General features: G+C 51.6%; 1 protein-coding gene across 1 annotated transcript in view; it reads left to right on the forward strand.

Moving 5' to 3' along the window:
- The window catches only part of NCOR2 (nuclear receptor corepressor 2), a 177727-nt gene that overhangs the window by 47014 nt on the left and 118223 nt on the right, over positions 1 to 12490 (forward strand). The window contains exons 4-5 of the mRNA XM_054392833.1: positions 435 to 614; positions 6865 to 6978. Coding sequence (XP_054248808.1) covers positions 435 to 614; positions 6865 to 6978 — 294 coding nt within the window. The remainder of the gene's footprint in view (positions 1 to 434; positions 615 to 6864; positions 6979 to 12490) is intronic.

The raw sequence follows: 12490 nt of genomic DNA on the forward strand, positions 1-12490 counted from the left end.
TGCTGCTCCACAGGACGTGTCTGTGGCTGCCTTATTTTTGCAGAGATGATGTAGCCTTGAGCTGGCTGCTGAGATGTGAAAGGACAGTGCTGTTGGGAGCTCCTGAATATGGATGGGTTTATTGATCCTGCAGGAATGCGGGTAGCACTGAAGGTGGTAAGAGCCTCCGAGGAGGCTTTAGCAGGAAGATGAGCTGCTGTCATGTCCCTGGGAGACTGACCTGGTGCCCTCTGGAGCTGCTGGAGATTGTGGACCCCCGCAGTGATGTGATCTGGCAGCTGGTACTGCTTAGTCTAGCAGGATTTTTGAGGGGTGTGTCTGCCTCAGAGGGACTGGGAAGGGGCCAGGGAGCTGTGGCAGCTGGAGTGGGAGAACAAGGGAAGGATCCAAAGTCTCCTGGGAAAGAGCTGACCTGGTTGTTTTATGCTTCCTAGGATCGTGGCCTGCCTGGCAAACTGGAGCCTGTGTCGCCTGTGAGCCCTGCTCACCCAGAGGCTGAGCTGGACCTGCTGCCGGCGCGGCTGTCGAAGGAGGAGCTCATCCAGAACATGGACCGCGTGGACCGCGAGATCACCATGGTGGAGCAGCAGATCTCCAAGCTGAAGAAGAAGCAGGTAAGAGGCTGTAGCCCAAAGAGAAGCATGTATCCTCACTCCTGTGTGTTGCCTTACTTTCCCATCCTTGCCCAGGCAAGTCCATGGAGGGGAAGTGGCAGTGCTGGTGCCAGCAGGGTGACCTGTGCCCATGCTCCCTCTCATGACAGGTGGTTGCTGCGGTGCCAGTCTGGAGCTGGTAACTGCAAGAGGAGAGAGCTTTGGAAGCCTGGCTTGTGTGCTCTTTCGTGTGTCGGACTACCTTAAAGGGGGAACACCCTGTTCTCTGTGGCTTACCTTGTGGTCATGTAAGCAGTCAGTGGCAGCTGAGAATGCAGCCTAGGTGCCTGTTGCACAGACCAGCATTAGCACAAGGTCTTTTCTTTCCCCTTTCCAGCAACTGTCTCCCCCTCGGTGCTGTAGCTGCTATCATAGTACTGAGCTGTTTAAAACGTGGCTGTGGTGACCTAATAGCCCTTCCTGTGCACCTAGTCCCCTTCTCCAAGGTTTACAACCCTGCAGCCATGAGCAGCATCTGATCCAACTCCAGTCAGAGCTGTGCCTGAGCCAGGGATTTGAATTGGATCTTCTCCCTTGGTACTCTCCCCCTGCACAAGAGTACTCCCCAGCAGCAGGATCACCCGCTCGAGGTTGCCCTGTGTACAATTACCATAAACCCATTAAGGGATTAATATGACAAAACCTTGGGGGATGGCTATGAAAAACCCACAGACTTAAAGGCTTTTACTTCCTAAAGCAAGTCACTTCTCTCTGCCTCTCTCTTACTGGTTGTTTTATTTCCTTTGCTTGGGGCCAGTTTCTAAACTCTGACGGCTGCTAATCCCAGAGTGCCTGAGAGGAATGACCTCTCCCAAGGGATGTGCAGCAGGAATTCAGGAATGGGCTGTTGGCTGAGGCAAGTGCTCCCAAGGATGAGCATGCAATTGACCTTCCTTCCCATAAGATCTGTTTTCCCATATAGATACTATCAATTTCTTTCCTGGAAGAGAAATCAGGATGCTGTGGTTTTGTTTTAAAACAATCTTGTTTAATTATTGCGAAGGACTTTGTTGTTGTTGCTTTTTACCTGCAGAGGTATCATAGTGCTTATGGGGAGGGAGCCCAGAGTAGGCAGGAGCAGCTGTGCAAAGAAGCAGTTGTGTGCTGGCTTACAGGGGCTAAAGGAACGTTTAGAGCAATGGAAACCACAGAGGTTCCTCATGTTGGGTTTGGTGGGAGCTGGGTGAAGCCAGCCCTTCCTCTTCCCCTATTAGGAAGCTTAGGCAGAATGTTGGTGTCCTCTCCCACCTAGCAGTCTGGCCACTGGTCTATGTTTTTAACTCATATTTGAGGAAGGAGGTGCAAATCATGGTCATTGTCCACTTTAGAGAAGGGCTTCCAGAGTGGGATGCATGCCCATACAGTGGTGAAGATCCCTCTGATGGCAGCCAGGAAGACTGACAACTCTGCCTGACTTTTTTCAGAGGTGCTGAGGAGCTGCTGTTGAAGCTGATGGGAGCAGCATATGCTCTTTGCTGTTAAAATCAAGCCGTCCTTCCGTAAGGAAATGGGATTTTTATTGTTGGCTGCTTGGTTGCTTTATTTCTTCCCTCCGAACAAGTTTTATGATTCTTCCTCCCCGCAAAAATGCTCTGCTGAGTAGGGAAGAAGATGGAAGTGACTGTTGGCAGTAAAAGCAGCTCCTCCCCTCTTATTTTTTTATTTTAAATTTATTTTATTTTTTGGCACATGATGGCAAAATCATTTACTAGCAAATCCCACCCCTCCAGCATAGGATCCTTCCCCAGCCCAGTCCTCCAGCACAGCTGGCACATCTGGGAGGAAGCATTTTCAGGGGGGGAGGGGTTGGTGTTCCTATCTGAGATGCTCTGGGAACATTTTGTCCATCTGTGCATCTGAGCTGTCAGCGCAGGAGAAAGACGAGCGAGGGAAAGCAATCAGCCTGAGACAGACCCTGCTGCTGCAGGAGCGGCTGGCGGAGCAGGGCAGGGATTGTGTGCAGCCAGGATATCCTAATGCTTTTCCCCTCTGTTTTTAGGAGGCCTTCTCAGGGTGATGAAATACATCTGGATGGAAAGGCTGTGCAAAAAAAAAAAAAAACCCATCCCAACCAAACCAAATCCACCATCTCGCTCTTCATGCTTGTTCCAGAAAAGGCAAGGGAGACTCTGCCTGGCCTTTGCAAGAAGCAAACATCTTCAGCAGGCTGAGAAACCTTCCCCAAACCCTGCACACCCCTGGCAGAAGGCCACCTCCATCAGCCGTCCCCCGCTCATTCATGCGCCATATGCGCTGGCTGCGTCCTCTCCCCCCTTTCCTGACAGGGGAGGATAATCCTCATGCATTTATTCCTGGCAGCGCTACTGGGGAGCTGAAGGAGAAATAAACTCTGGGCTGTTCTCTGCAGTGGTGCCTGAGCTGAGTTGGGCAAAGGGCTCTCCGGGAGTACAACACTCCCACCTGGTGATGGAGGTGGAGCTGGCTGGGTGGAAGAGCTCCTCCAGGGTTTCCCCTTCCATCTCTCTCCTGGCTGAGTTTCCTCTGTTCTCTCCTTAGCTCTTTGAAAGAGGTTTTCAGAGATGTCCTGTGGCTGGAAGCCTTCTAGCAGGTGAAGGATCTTAGTACTCAGGTGATGGCTGCCTGACAGAAGGCAGTGTGGCAGCTGGGTGTGTTGTATCTAATGACTTTGGCTTCATCAGGCAGGGCCCTTCAGCACAGGAGCTGATGTATATGGGGATAAGGTCTTCCTGAAATGTCACCAACCTTCCTGCCTGTGCTGCAGGCTCTGACTGCCCTTCCACAGCATGAGGTCTGGCCAAAGGGACTCTTACCTGGAGAAGACACCTTCTCCACTTGGAGATGAGTTGGCCTGTGGATGGTGTAGGATCCAGGGCTACCACTAATGATAGCATCTTGCATCCCTTCAACATCCCCCCTGCACTGTCTTTCATTTGAGGAGAGGGGGCTGGGGTGGGGGCTTTTGGGCAACTGCTGCTGGGAGGGGGGAGAGAGAGAGTGTGGAGCCATCAAGACTCATCTCTCATCCTGCTTCTCTCCCTGTAAAGGTCACAGTCCCAGCCTAGCTTTTGTGGCAGACCTTTAAGAAATCCATTTTGTCTGTGTCTGGGAACCTTGACCTATTTTGCTTTGCCATTTCCCACAGCTCCCAGGGGTAGCTGTCATGGGCTGAGCCTGCTGCAGTCAGGTGTGCTGCCTGCAGACCCTGCCCACATCCTTACCTTCAGTATCTGGCCCTGTGTTATACCACAGAGAGGAGAGTTTAAATCTTTACTGTATTTCTACTATAATTACATTTGGTTTGGGGTTTTTGTTTTTGTTTTTTTTTTTTTTCTTCTAACAAGCTGCTTTTAATGAGCCTCCACTTACTGGCAAGCTTTCATTTCCTGATCCACCATCGAACCCTCTTGTCTGAAATCACTTTACAACACACCCAACTGCTTTGCAGAATTTTTGTGGCTTTCCAGAACAACGTAGCCAAGTTTCTGCCAGTATTTTTTGTTTGCTTGTTTTTTATTTTTACTGAAGCATATTCCCCAAGAGAATCTGACTGGTGGTAACTACTTTTTTGGAGATTTTGGAGTTTGTCACGTGGGAGTGAAGGTCTGTGGTGGGATGCCCTAGGACCCAAGCAAGAGTGGGCAGGTGGAAGTGCCACAGCTGATGCTGACAACTGCTTTGCTGCAGCCTGTGGCTTTAGCTGTGGCTTCCCAAAGAGCTCTTGTCCCCCTTGCATGGCACTGTGATTTGGGTCACCTGAGTAACAGCTGTGGTTGAGAAGAGAAGGAAGCTTTGGGGCTGTTTCATGTGTGGTTGGAGCCTTCAGTGTGCCGTGGCTCCGTGTGGGCAGGAAGGGATGGATCCATGCTGTGCTGGGGAAGGCTCAGCTCCGTCCAGAGCGCAGATGGTCTGAGCTGGCTGTCTCCTGGCTGTACCCACGTGTGGCTGGAGTCCAGGTTAAGACCCCAAGGTGGGCATGCTGTTGCCAACATGTGGATCTCAGGCTGCCCTGCCTTTGCCAGAGCCTCATCCCCAGCTAGGGCATTGCTCAGCCATTTGGCTGACAGTGGTGGCTTTTTTCAGTTGTGTCTTGGTGTTCCTTATGCTGCTGTTTTTCCCTTTATGGGAAGAGATGCCCACCTGTGGGGAGGTGGAGCATGACTGGAGTCCACAGCATGGTGTTACTTTATCCATTGAAGCGCATTTGATGGGAAGGATGTGAATTTTTTCAGCCAAGCCAGCAGACCTGTCTGGGTGCTTAAGTATTTTCTTGGGACTGCATCCTGCAGCCTTAGTTTTGCTAAAGGGGTCATTAACAGAAGCAGAGATGATCTGAAGGATGAACAGGTGCCCACGTTCTTCTTGGACCATGAAGAATGTGCTATGCTCACCTCTGGTTCAAGCCAATTGCTCTTAGTTCCCAGGTGCATTTTTTTGCTAGTATGAGACTGGCTCAATCTTCTGCTTGCTTCAGCAGGAGATGCTTCAGCTGCAGTACAAAATACAGAGATCTGGAGATGCAGATCTGAGCAGTGAAAAAACCACAGACCTCTTTTGACAACCTCTCCTGTGCCTGTGCTGCCCCGCAGCTGTAGTGCACAGCCTGTGCTCTCCCTCCTCGCAGGGAGCCAACGGCCCCAGAAGGAGTCTGGAGGAATCTCGTGTTTCCTTTTTCGGCTGAGTGGTTCCTCAGACTTACTGGAAGGGATCAGATATCTCCTCTGGCCTTGCACCCGTTGGGAGAGCTGGAGGTACAGGTCCTATGTCAGATATCCTTGCTGACCATGGTGGTATTAAAAAGCACTCTTCTAAATCCCGCAGTTTATAGTTATTGTCCACCATGACCTGAGCAGTTCGTAGGTGGGTAGGAACATGCGACCAGATCAGTGATCTTTAAAGGTGCATACAGGGAACCTGCTCCCTCCTGCTTCCCATTTCACAAGGGAGGGTAGTTGTCATTCAAGCCAGCTTTGGGGCTGGGTGCATTTTACTCCATATGTAGTGGATGTGCTTGTGCAGCAGCTCTTGGACTCCTAAGTGTTTCTGCTGTGAGAGGTAATGAAGCTTGAGATAAGACACCCACACCTTGGATGGTGTTGTCCCAGCGTAGGCAGGTGTATGGAGCTGGGGGGCACAGCACAGTGTATTTTTGCTGCTGCACCTCAAAGCCCAGGTGCTGTGTAATGTGGAGCTGTGGTGATGCAGTAGAAAAGCTGAAGAGCCAACCAAGAGAATTTCTTAGCGCTTGCTGTCTTTTGAGGGCAGGACACCCTGCTGATTGTCATTCATCCTCACAGGGCTTTCTCTAGTTGGAGCCTGACTTACTTGATGGTTTTTGCTCAGGACAGCATGGCCTGAGTGAAAGAAGGGGACAAATGGGTCTTAAAGCTCCTTCCCAGGAGAGCATGATGGCTGGAAGGTGGCTTATTCTAGGCTGGTGCCCTCAGCAGTTCTTCCCGTGCCTGCCAGGGCAACTAGAGCCACATGATGTCTTCATGCTGCAGGGTTTTGCAACCTGAAGTACTTGGGCTCACTGTACAAGTTCACCAAGTGGTATCTTGGTGGCCCATGTCTGAGCACCCTGCTGTCTTCTGCAGGCAGTCCTGAATACTTTGCACCGCTTACCTCTGCCAGGAGGGCTGGCACACATCTCATTGGCCTGACTCTGACCAGAGTCTGACCACCTTTCATGGTGATGTTGTCTCCTCTGCACTTCCTGGCTCATCTGGCTGCATGCCACAGGGGCAACGTTTGCACAAGTCATTGCATTGAGAACAGTCATCTTGGGGCATCTCCTCCAACCACAGCATTGTAAGATGAAGCCGAAGGTGGAGCACTGCCTTGATGCTCACTCCTCCGCTACCACCTGCAGCATGGCAGCAGCTTCTGAGGCAGGTAGCAGTGGGGAGCTGCAGTTCCCTCAGGAGTTTCCAATAAAATCATGATTTCTAGCCTGGAGTCCTCTACAGGAGACTTGTGTCCTCGCCCCCCCATGCCTAAAAAGCATTGACCCAGCACTGGCCAGGTGCCTGGGACAGAACAGGGCTGTGGTTGCATGGCAGGGGGCTTCACGTAGCTCTCCTCCCGTCCCTCTCTGGCCTGAGCCTGCCCATATCTTGCAGGAAGCCTTCTGCCATGGTGGCTTCTGTTTCGGTCGAGAGTCTCGTGTGGATGGGGACGGCTGCGTTTCTCACTGTGACTCATCCTTCTCCTCCCCCCTCTCCTTCCACAGCAACAGTTGGAGGAAGAAGCAGCCAAACCACCAGAGCCTGAAAAACCCATCTCCCCGCCTCCTATCGAGTCCAAACATCGCAGCTTGGTGCAGATCATCTACGACGAGAACAGGGTGAGTCTGGAAACGATGGCAGTAAAAGCCTGCAAGCATGCCGGGTCGCCCTGGCCAGGGACGGGCAGCTGGGTAAGGGATTCCCCTGGGTGAGACCTCTGGGGTGGAGGCTGTGGGAGGTGGATATATGTGAGGAGTTCACTCTGCTGTGTGGATTGAGCACAGATGTCTTCTGAAGAGCCTGCTGTGGGGGGTGGTTTCCTGTGATCGACTTAGATTTGAAGTGCTGAGGAGGTGCTTCAGAGCCTTGTCTGTTAAGTAGCTTCTTCCATCCTTATCTCTGGGGCTGAGCCTGGTTGAAAACTGCCTCAAAGGATGGGCTTTGGTGGGGTAGGACGGATGGAGGGGCTGTCTGTGATGCTCCAATTGCGCAGGCCAGCTGTGAGCAATCTTGGCTGCTTCTGAGTCCCCCCAGGCTGGAGGAAAAGCAAGGACATGGATGGATTTGCGAGTATCATTAGCAAAGATCAGGCTGGTGGCTGGTGTCCCTGGCTCTGGAGCCTTCCCTTGACCGCCTGATAGTTGTGGTCAGCCGCTGCCTGTAATAGCAGCTTGAGGAGACACAAATTTCACTGTGCTTTGGAGTGATGCTGGGAAACGGGGCCCTCTGGTAGATAATCAAGCACATTCATTTCCATTTAGGTGTTGGATGAAAGGGATGATTCTGCATAAAAGGGAAACTACCAGGCACTAATTATTTTGAATTGCTAGACCCGTGATTTCACTGGGAGCTGCAGAAATCCAGGTGCCCCACTCCTAAAAGGGAAGGAGGGGAGGAAAAGGAATTGCATACCCTGTGCTCCCAGGCAGCACAATTTTCCTGGTTTTCCTTTTCCCATCTGCTTCTCTCCCTGAGCCACGGGAAGCCCAGTGCTGGCACTGTCTGTTGTAGGAGTGGGTGATGACTGAGGTCGATGTGTTGGAAGCGTTAGCAAGTGCCGGCTGGTGAGAGCTTCACAGGCTTTGGGGGCAGGTGCCAAATGTTCCTCAAAGCCATTCAGCTCTCTCCAGGGGTCTTGGCTATATAGCTTGTGCCTCCTCTGCTGGGGGTTAGGGTACAAAGAAAAGAGAGGTCTCAACCACAAGGAAAAACTTCTTACTGTGAGGGTGACTGAGCACTGGAACAGGCTACCTACAGAAGTTGTGGAGTTGTCTTCTCTGGAGAGATTCAAACCCCTCCTGAAGACAGTCCTGCATCACCCACTCTGGGTGAACCTGCTCTAGCACCAGGGTTGGACTAGATAATCTCTAGAGGTCCCTTCCATTCCCCACAATTCAGTAATTCTATGATTTTTATTCCTATTCCCTTGAGCCACACCTTCCTTGGACATGAGGGGAAGAAACAGGTGATGGTTCTGAGGCAGGAAGGAAAAGTGATCTTCAGCCATTGCATCCCCAACAGCCTGTGTCATAGCAGTCCCTAATAGCTGGACCTGACAAAGGGCTGATTGTCCTGCCCAGAGCTTTGTCCTGCTTTGTCACCTTTTGTCTCTGCCCATACCAGCAGCAGTGTCACCCCTTTCGCTCCCATCTCCCTGAGTCTCCCATTACCTTCTTCGCAACAGATCTGTTCCCAAAGCCTGTGCTGTGACTCTGGGCAGTCCTTCAGGCTTGGTGGCAAAGAGCATGGTGAGCAAGCATGGAGTTCTGTTTGTCCTTGAAAGGGCATGGCTGTAACACCTGCCACACTGTCACAGGCAGTGCCCAGAGTTCATGGCAGCCACTTGTCAGCGTGTCCAGCTTCATTCTGAGTTATGCTGATCCTCAAAGCCAGGCTGCTGCCAGGAGCGTTTTGCTACTAACCTTCGTGGTAGGGTGATCTTGTTCCAGGTGGGTGCTCAGCAAGAAGAAGGTTTTGTCTGACACCAGATTTCTGCATGATTTCAAACCTGGGTCTGTCATCACGTCTGCAGGAACCCTGGGAATGGCAAGTGATGATCCTTTCCCTGGTATTGTAAAATCCCCTTGTGAGTGGTGTGTAAAGCAAGCTCATCTGTGGGTAGGATGATAGAAACCATGGCAGGCTGGAGGGACGTTCCTCCTTTGAAGAAGACATGGTCTGTTCATGGAGGACAGACAGTTGACAGAGCCTTGGTATCTGATTGTAATGGTTGAGGACCTTTTCAGTACCATAGCAGGGAGATGCTGAGATGCAGGCTGCAAAAGGAAGGGTGTGGTGAGGCTCCAGTAACCAAAGGTGGGATTCAGTATGGAATTGTCCTTCTCAAGGGCATCCTTGGGCTCAGCTTTCAGCCTCTCATCTCTGTTGGACACATTTTGGAATGCCTTTCAATGGTGACTGCTCTTCCCTTGGGGCCAGGAAGAGGAAAGCTGGAAGAGGAAAGGACATGGAAGCAGTATCAGTTCGGATTATAGGTAGAAAAGACTGGGTGGTGGTTTGACACCTGGTTGCTTTGGGATGGGTTTGGTGGCAGCAGAGCCTCTGGGTGTTCCCAGCTGTAGTGGGGAGAACCCCAGGCACCCTTGTGCTGGACCTGTGGCTTTGCTGCAGCTTAGGACTTAATTGCAAGGTGAGTTGATAGGAAGGAAGGGTCATGAGCCAGATAGAGACATATTGATCTAGAGTGAGGAAGGTCCCCAAGCTAAATTTCATGCCTTTCCACTTCTGTGCTGTGGAAAAGCAGTGAGGTTGGATGCCTTGAGGCCTGCTCCCAGGAGAAGCAGCTGAGCCAGGGCTCCAGCCTGCACACAAAGGGAAGAAAAGCCTGACTGACTTGCATGGCTCAGCTTGTGGCTCGCTTGAGGGAGGCAGCACACAGTAAAATATGCAAATAAAAAGAGGATATTCAGGCCTTGGGAAGAGGCGAGAGACCAAAGCACCCCAGAAGAGCTGGCAAAGCCCGGCACGATCTTTAAAGAGCAACATTGTGGAAGGGGCAGAAAGCCAGCACTGGTGCTGCTCCCAGAGCAGGTGGGAGGCCGCGTGCTTGGTGGAGGGGCTGCCGCCTGGCTCTGCTTTGGTTTTCCATGAACCGTGGGTTTGTGCTTCCCCAGGGCTGCGGGTGCCGCCGTGCCCATTCCCACCGCTCCTGCCAGGCTGTGCCGGAGCCGCACACTGTGGGCAGTTATACCCCGAACAAAGGAGACACCAAAAACGGTCCCTGGGAGAGTGGAGGTTACGTGAGGACAGAGCAGCTAGAGAGGCCGGAAAATCGAGTTAGCCAGGCGTTCTCTGACCTATTTTCCTTCTGGCGATAGCTGTGGCTTTGCAGGGGTGAGTGGTTTCTAATTTTAGCTTATGGTTCATCAGGGAAGTCTATATGGTTTTTTTTATTCACCGCTGCACTGGGTATGGATGAGGGATTGGGGATGCAGGTTGGCACTGGCCTCTATCTGATTTTCTCAAAATTCAGGCTTGCTGATGCTAAAAGCCCAGCACGCTGCTTTTCCCTCTTGTGACCTACTTAACACGTATGATTTGAAAAGTTCCTCAGCGTTGGAAAGGATAATTGTGGAAAACATGACCTGTAATCCCCTCTTGCTACACTCTGCTGGACAAGTAATTGATTCCCAGACAAAAAAGTGTTGACTGTAGAGATTCTGCTGAGGGAGAGTGGAGAGAAACTGCCCTTGACTGCAGCAAAATCCAGCACTGTGAGGCTGTGGCTGTGTTTGGGAAGGGTTTAGGAGATTTGGATTATGGAGAGGCAGGTGGTAGCCAAGATCCAGGTGCCTCCTGTCCTGGGTATGTGCTTACCAGAGGCACTTTACCTTCATGGATGAGCTGTTAAGTTGCGCCCAGAAAAGTATTTTTTGGGAAATGTTTGTAGTATAACAGAAAACCAGGCATGGATCCAAGCCAAAATCCAACTGTGAGTGCAACTTCTACTGTTTCTGAAAGGATGGATGAGAATGGAAGCTAACGTTTTTGGGACTCTCCCTAGACTAAACTGAAAATAAACAGGGGGAAGCATTTTCAGAAGCATCTGAGTCCTATTTTCAAAAACGCTTGCAGTCCTTGAAGAGGCAGAACAATGTTTGAAAACAGGGATGGGTGCTACAATTGCCAGATTCATTCAGGAGGTGCAGTGGGGAGCTCAGAGGACCCATCCTGCTGCAGGGTGCATGGGTACAGATGGGGTGTGTTTGCTGGTCCCCATCACCCTCTCTCTGGGAGCCAGGTGCTGGCAGGGTGGGTATGGGAATTTTGGTTGCTGCTGGAGGCTGGCAGTGATGCAGGCATTGGGGATCTCCTCAGTTAAACCATGTGAGCCACCTTTAGCGTTTTCAAAGGGAAGCTGATCCCTCTTGAGCTGAACAGGTTGCCCAGAGAGGTGATAGAAGCCTGGAGACATTCAAGGTCATGTTGGACAGGGCTCTGAGCAACCTGATCTAGTTGATGTTCCTGCTCACTGCAGTAGGGGGTGGACTAGATGAGCTTTAAAGGTCCCTTCCAACCCAAAACATTCTGTGATCCCTGCTGGGTATAGCACCTCTGAGGTGGTAGCTGTGTGGCACAGTGTTTTTGTGGGCTTTAACTTACCCCTCTGGGATGAGTTATTGTAGTGAGAGATTTTTAGCTTCCTTCCACCTTGATTCCCCATAACCCAGACAGATCATCTGTGGGTATTTTCAGCTGTGACTTTATTCTGCTGGGCTGTTCCTGGAATTCCTTGCATATGTCTTCCCTTGAAATTGATGGAGCATACCTGGGCTTGAAGATATGTTTGTGCTTTAGAAGGAAGTTTTCAGGTCCCTTGCTGAACACACGGAAGGAAGGAGAGCAGTGTTGCCATTGCTCCATACCCTTTCCTGGGATGCCCAGGCTGTCTGTGAGCTTTCCATGTCAGTGTGTCCTTGAGGAAGCTGTCAGGCCAGGCTAGATGGGGCTTTGACCAACCAGATCTGGTGGGAGATGTCCCTGCCTGTGTCAGAGAGGTTGGAACCAGATGGTCTTTAAGGTTCCTTCACTGGCTACCATGCAGGCAGACACACTCCTGCCTTCTCTTCTGACCACTGTGACGATGCACAGCCTGCCCATCTCCAGGTCTCTGCAAGCTAGACGTGGGAAGCTGAAGGCTCAGACAACCTGTTGTGCATCAGAGCCAGGCAGGATTCCTGCTTGAAGACCAGCAGATAAAAAGCAGCCTCCGTCCTTGTGTCAGAGCAGTTCCTGCAAACAAGCACGCGTCAGCTTTCCCCTGAAACACTGAGCTCTTTTATGGGAGAGGCCGCGTCAGGACACGGAGTGACTTCGCCCTCCACCGCCGTGCTGGGGAGGGGACGCCGCCTGCTGTGACCCACCGCAGCGTGGCGAGGCCTGGGACACAGTCCCCCGCATCGCCCCTGCACGCCGTGGGTGCCAACAGCTTGTGGCCACTCCAGTCCACCCCTGCCCCACTGTCAGCCCTCTGAAAAACCGTGTTTGATGCAGTGCAGGTAGTGGAAGCAGGCAGCAGAAGCTGTCTCACTCTTGGGATTGAGTTGGTGGAAATCAATAAGATTAAATTTTAATTCGTTTTCTGTCTCGGTGCTTGTTCCTTCAAAAGGG

Source organism: Indicator indicator, chromosome 26 (genome assembly GCF_027791375.1).
Source record: "Indicator indicator isolate 239-I01 chromosome 26, UM_Iind_1.1, whole genome shotgun sequence".
In the NCBI taxonomy this organism is placed as follows: domain Eukaryota; kingdom Metazoa; phylum Chordata; class Aves; order Piciformes; family Indicatoridae; genus Indicator; species Indicator indicator.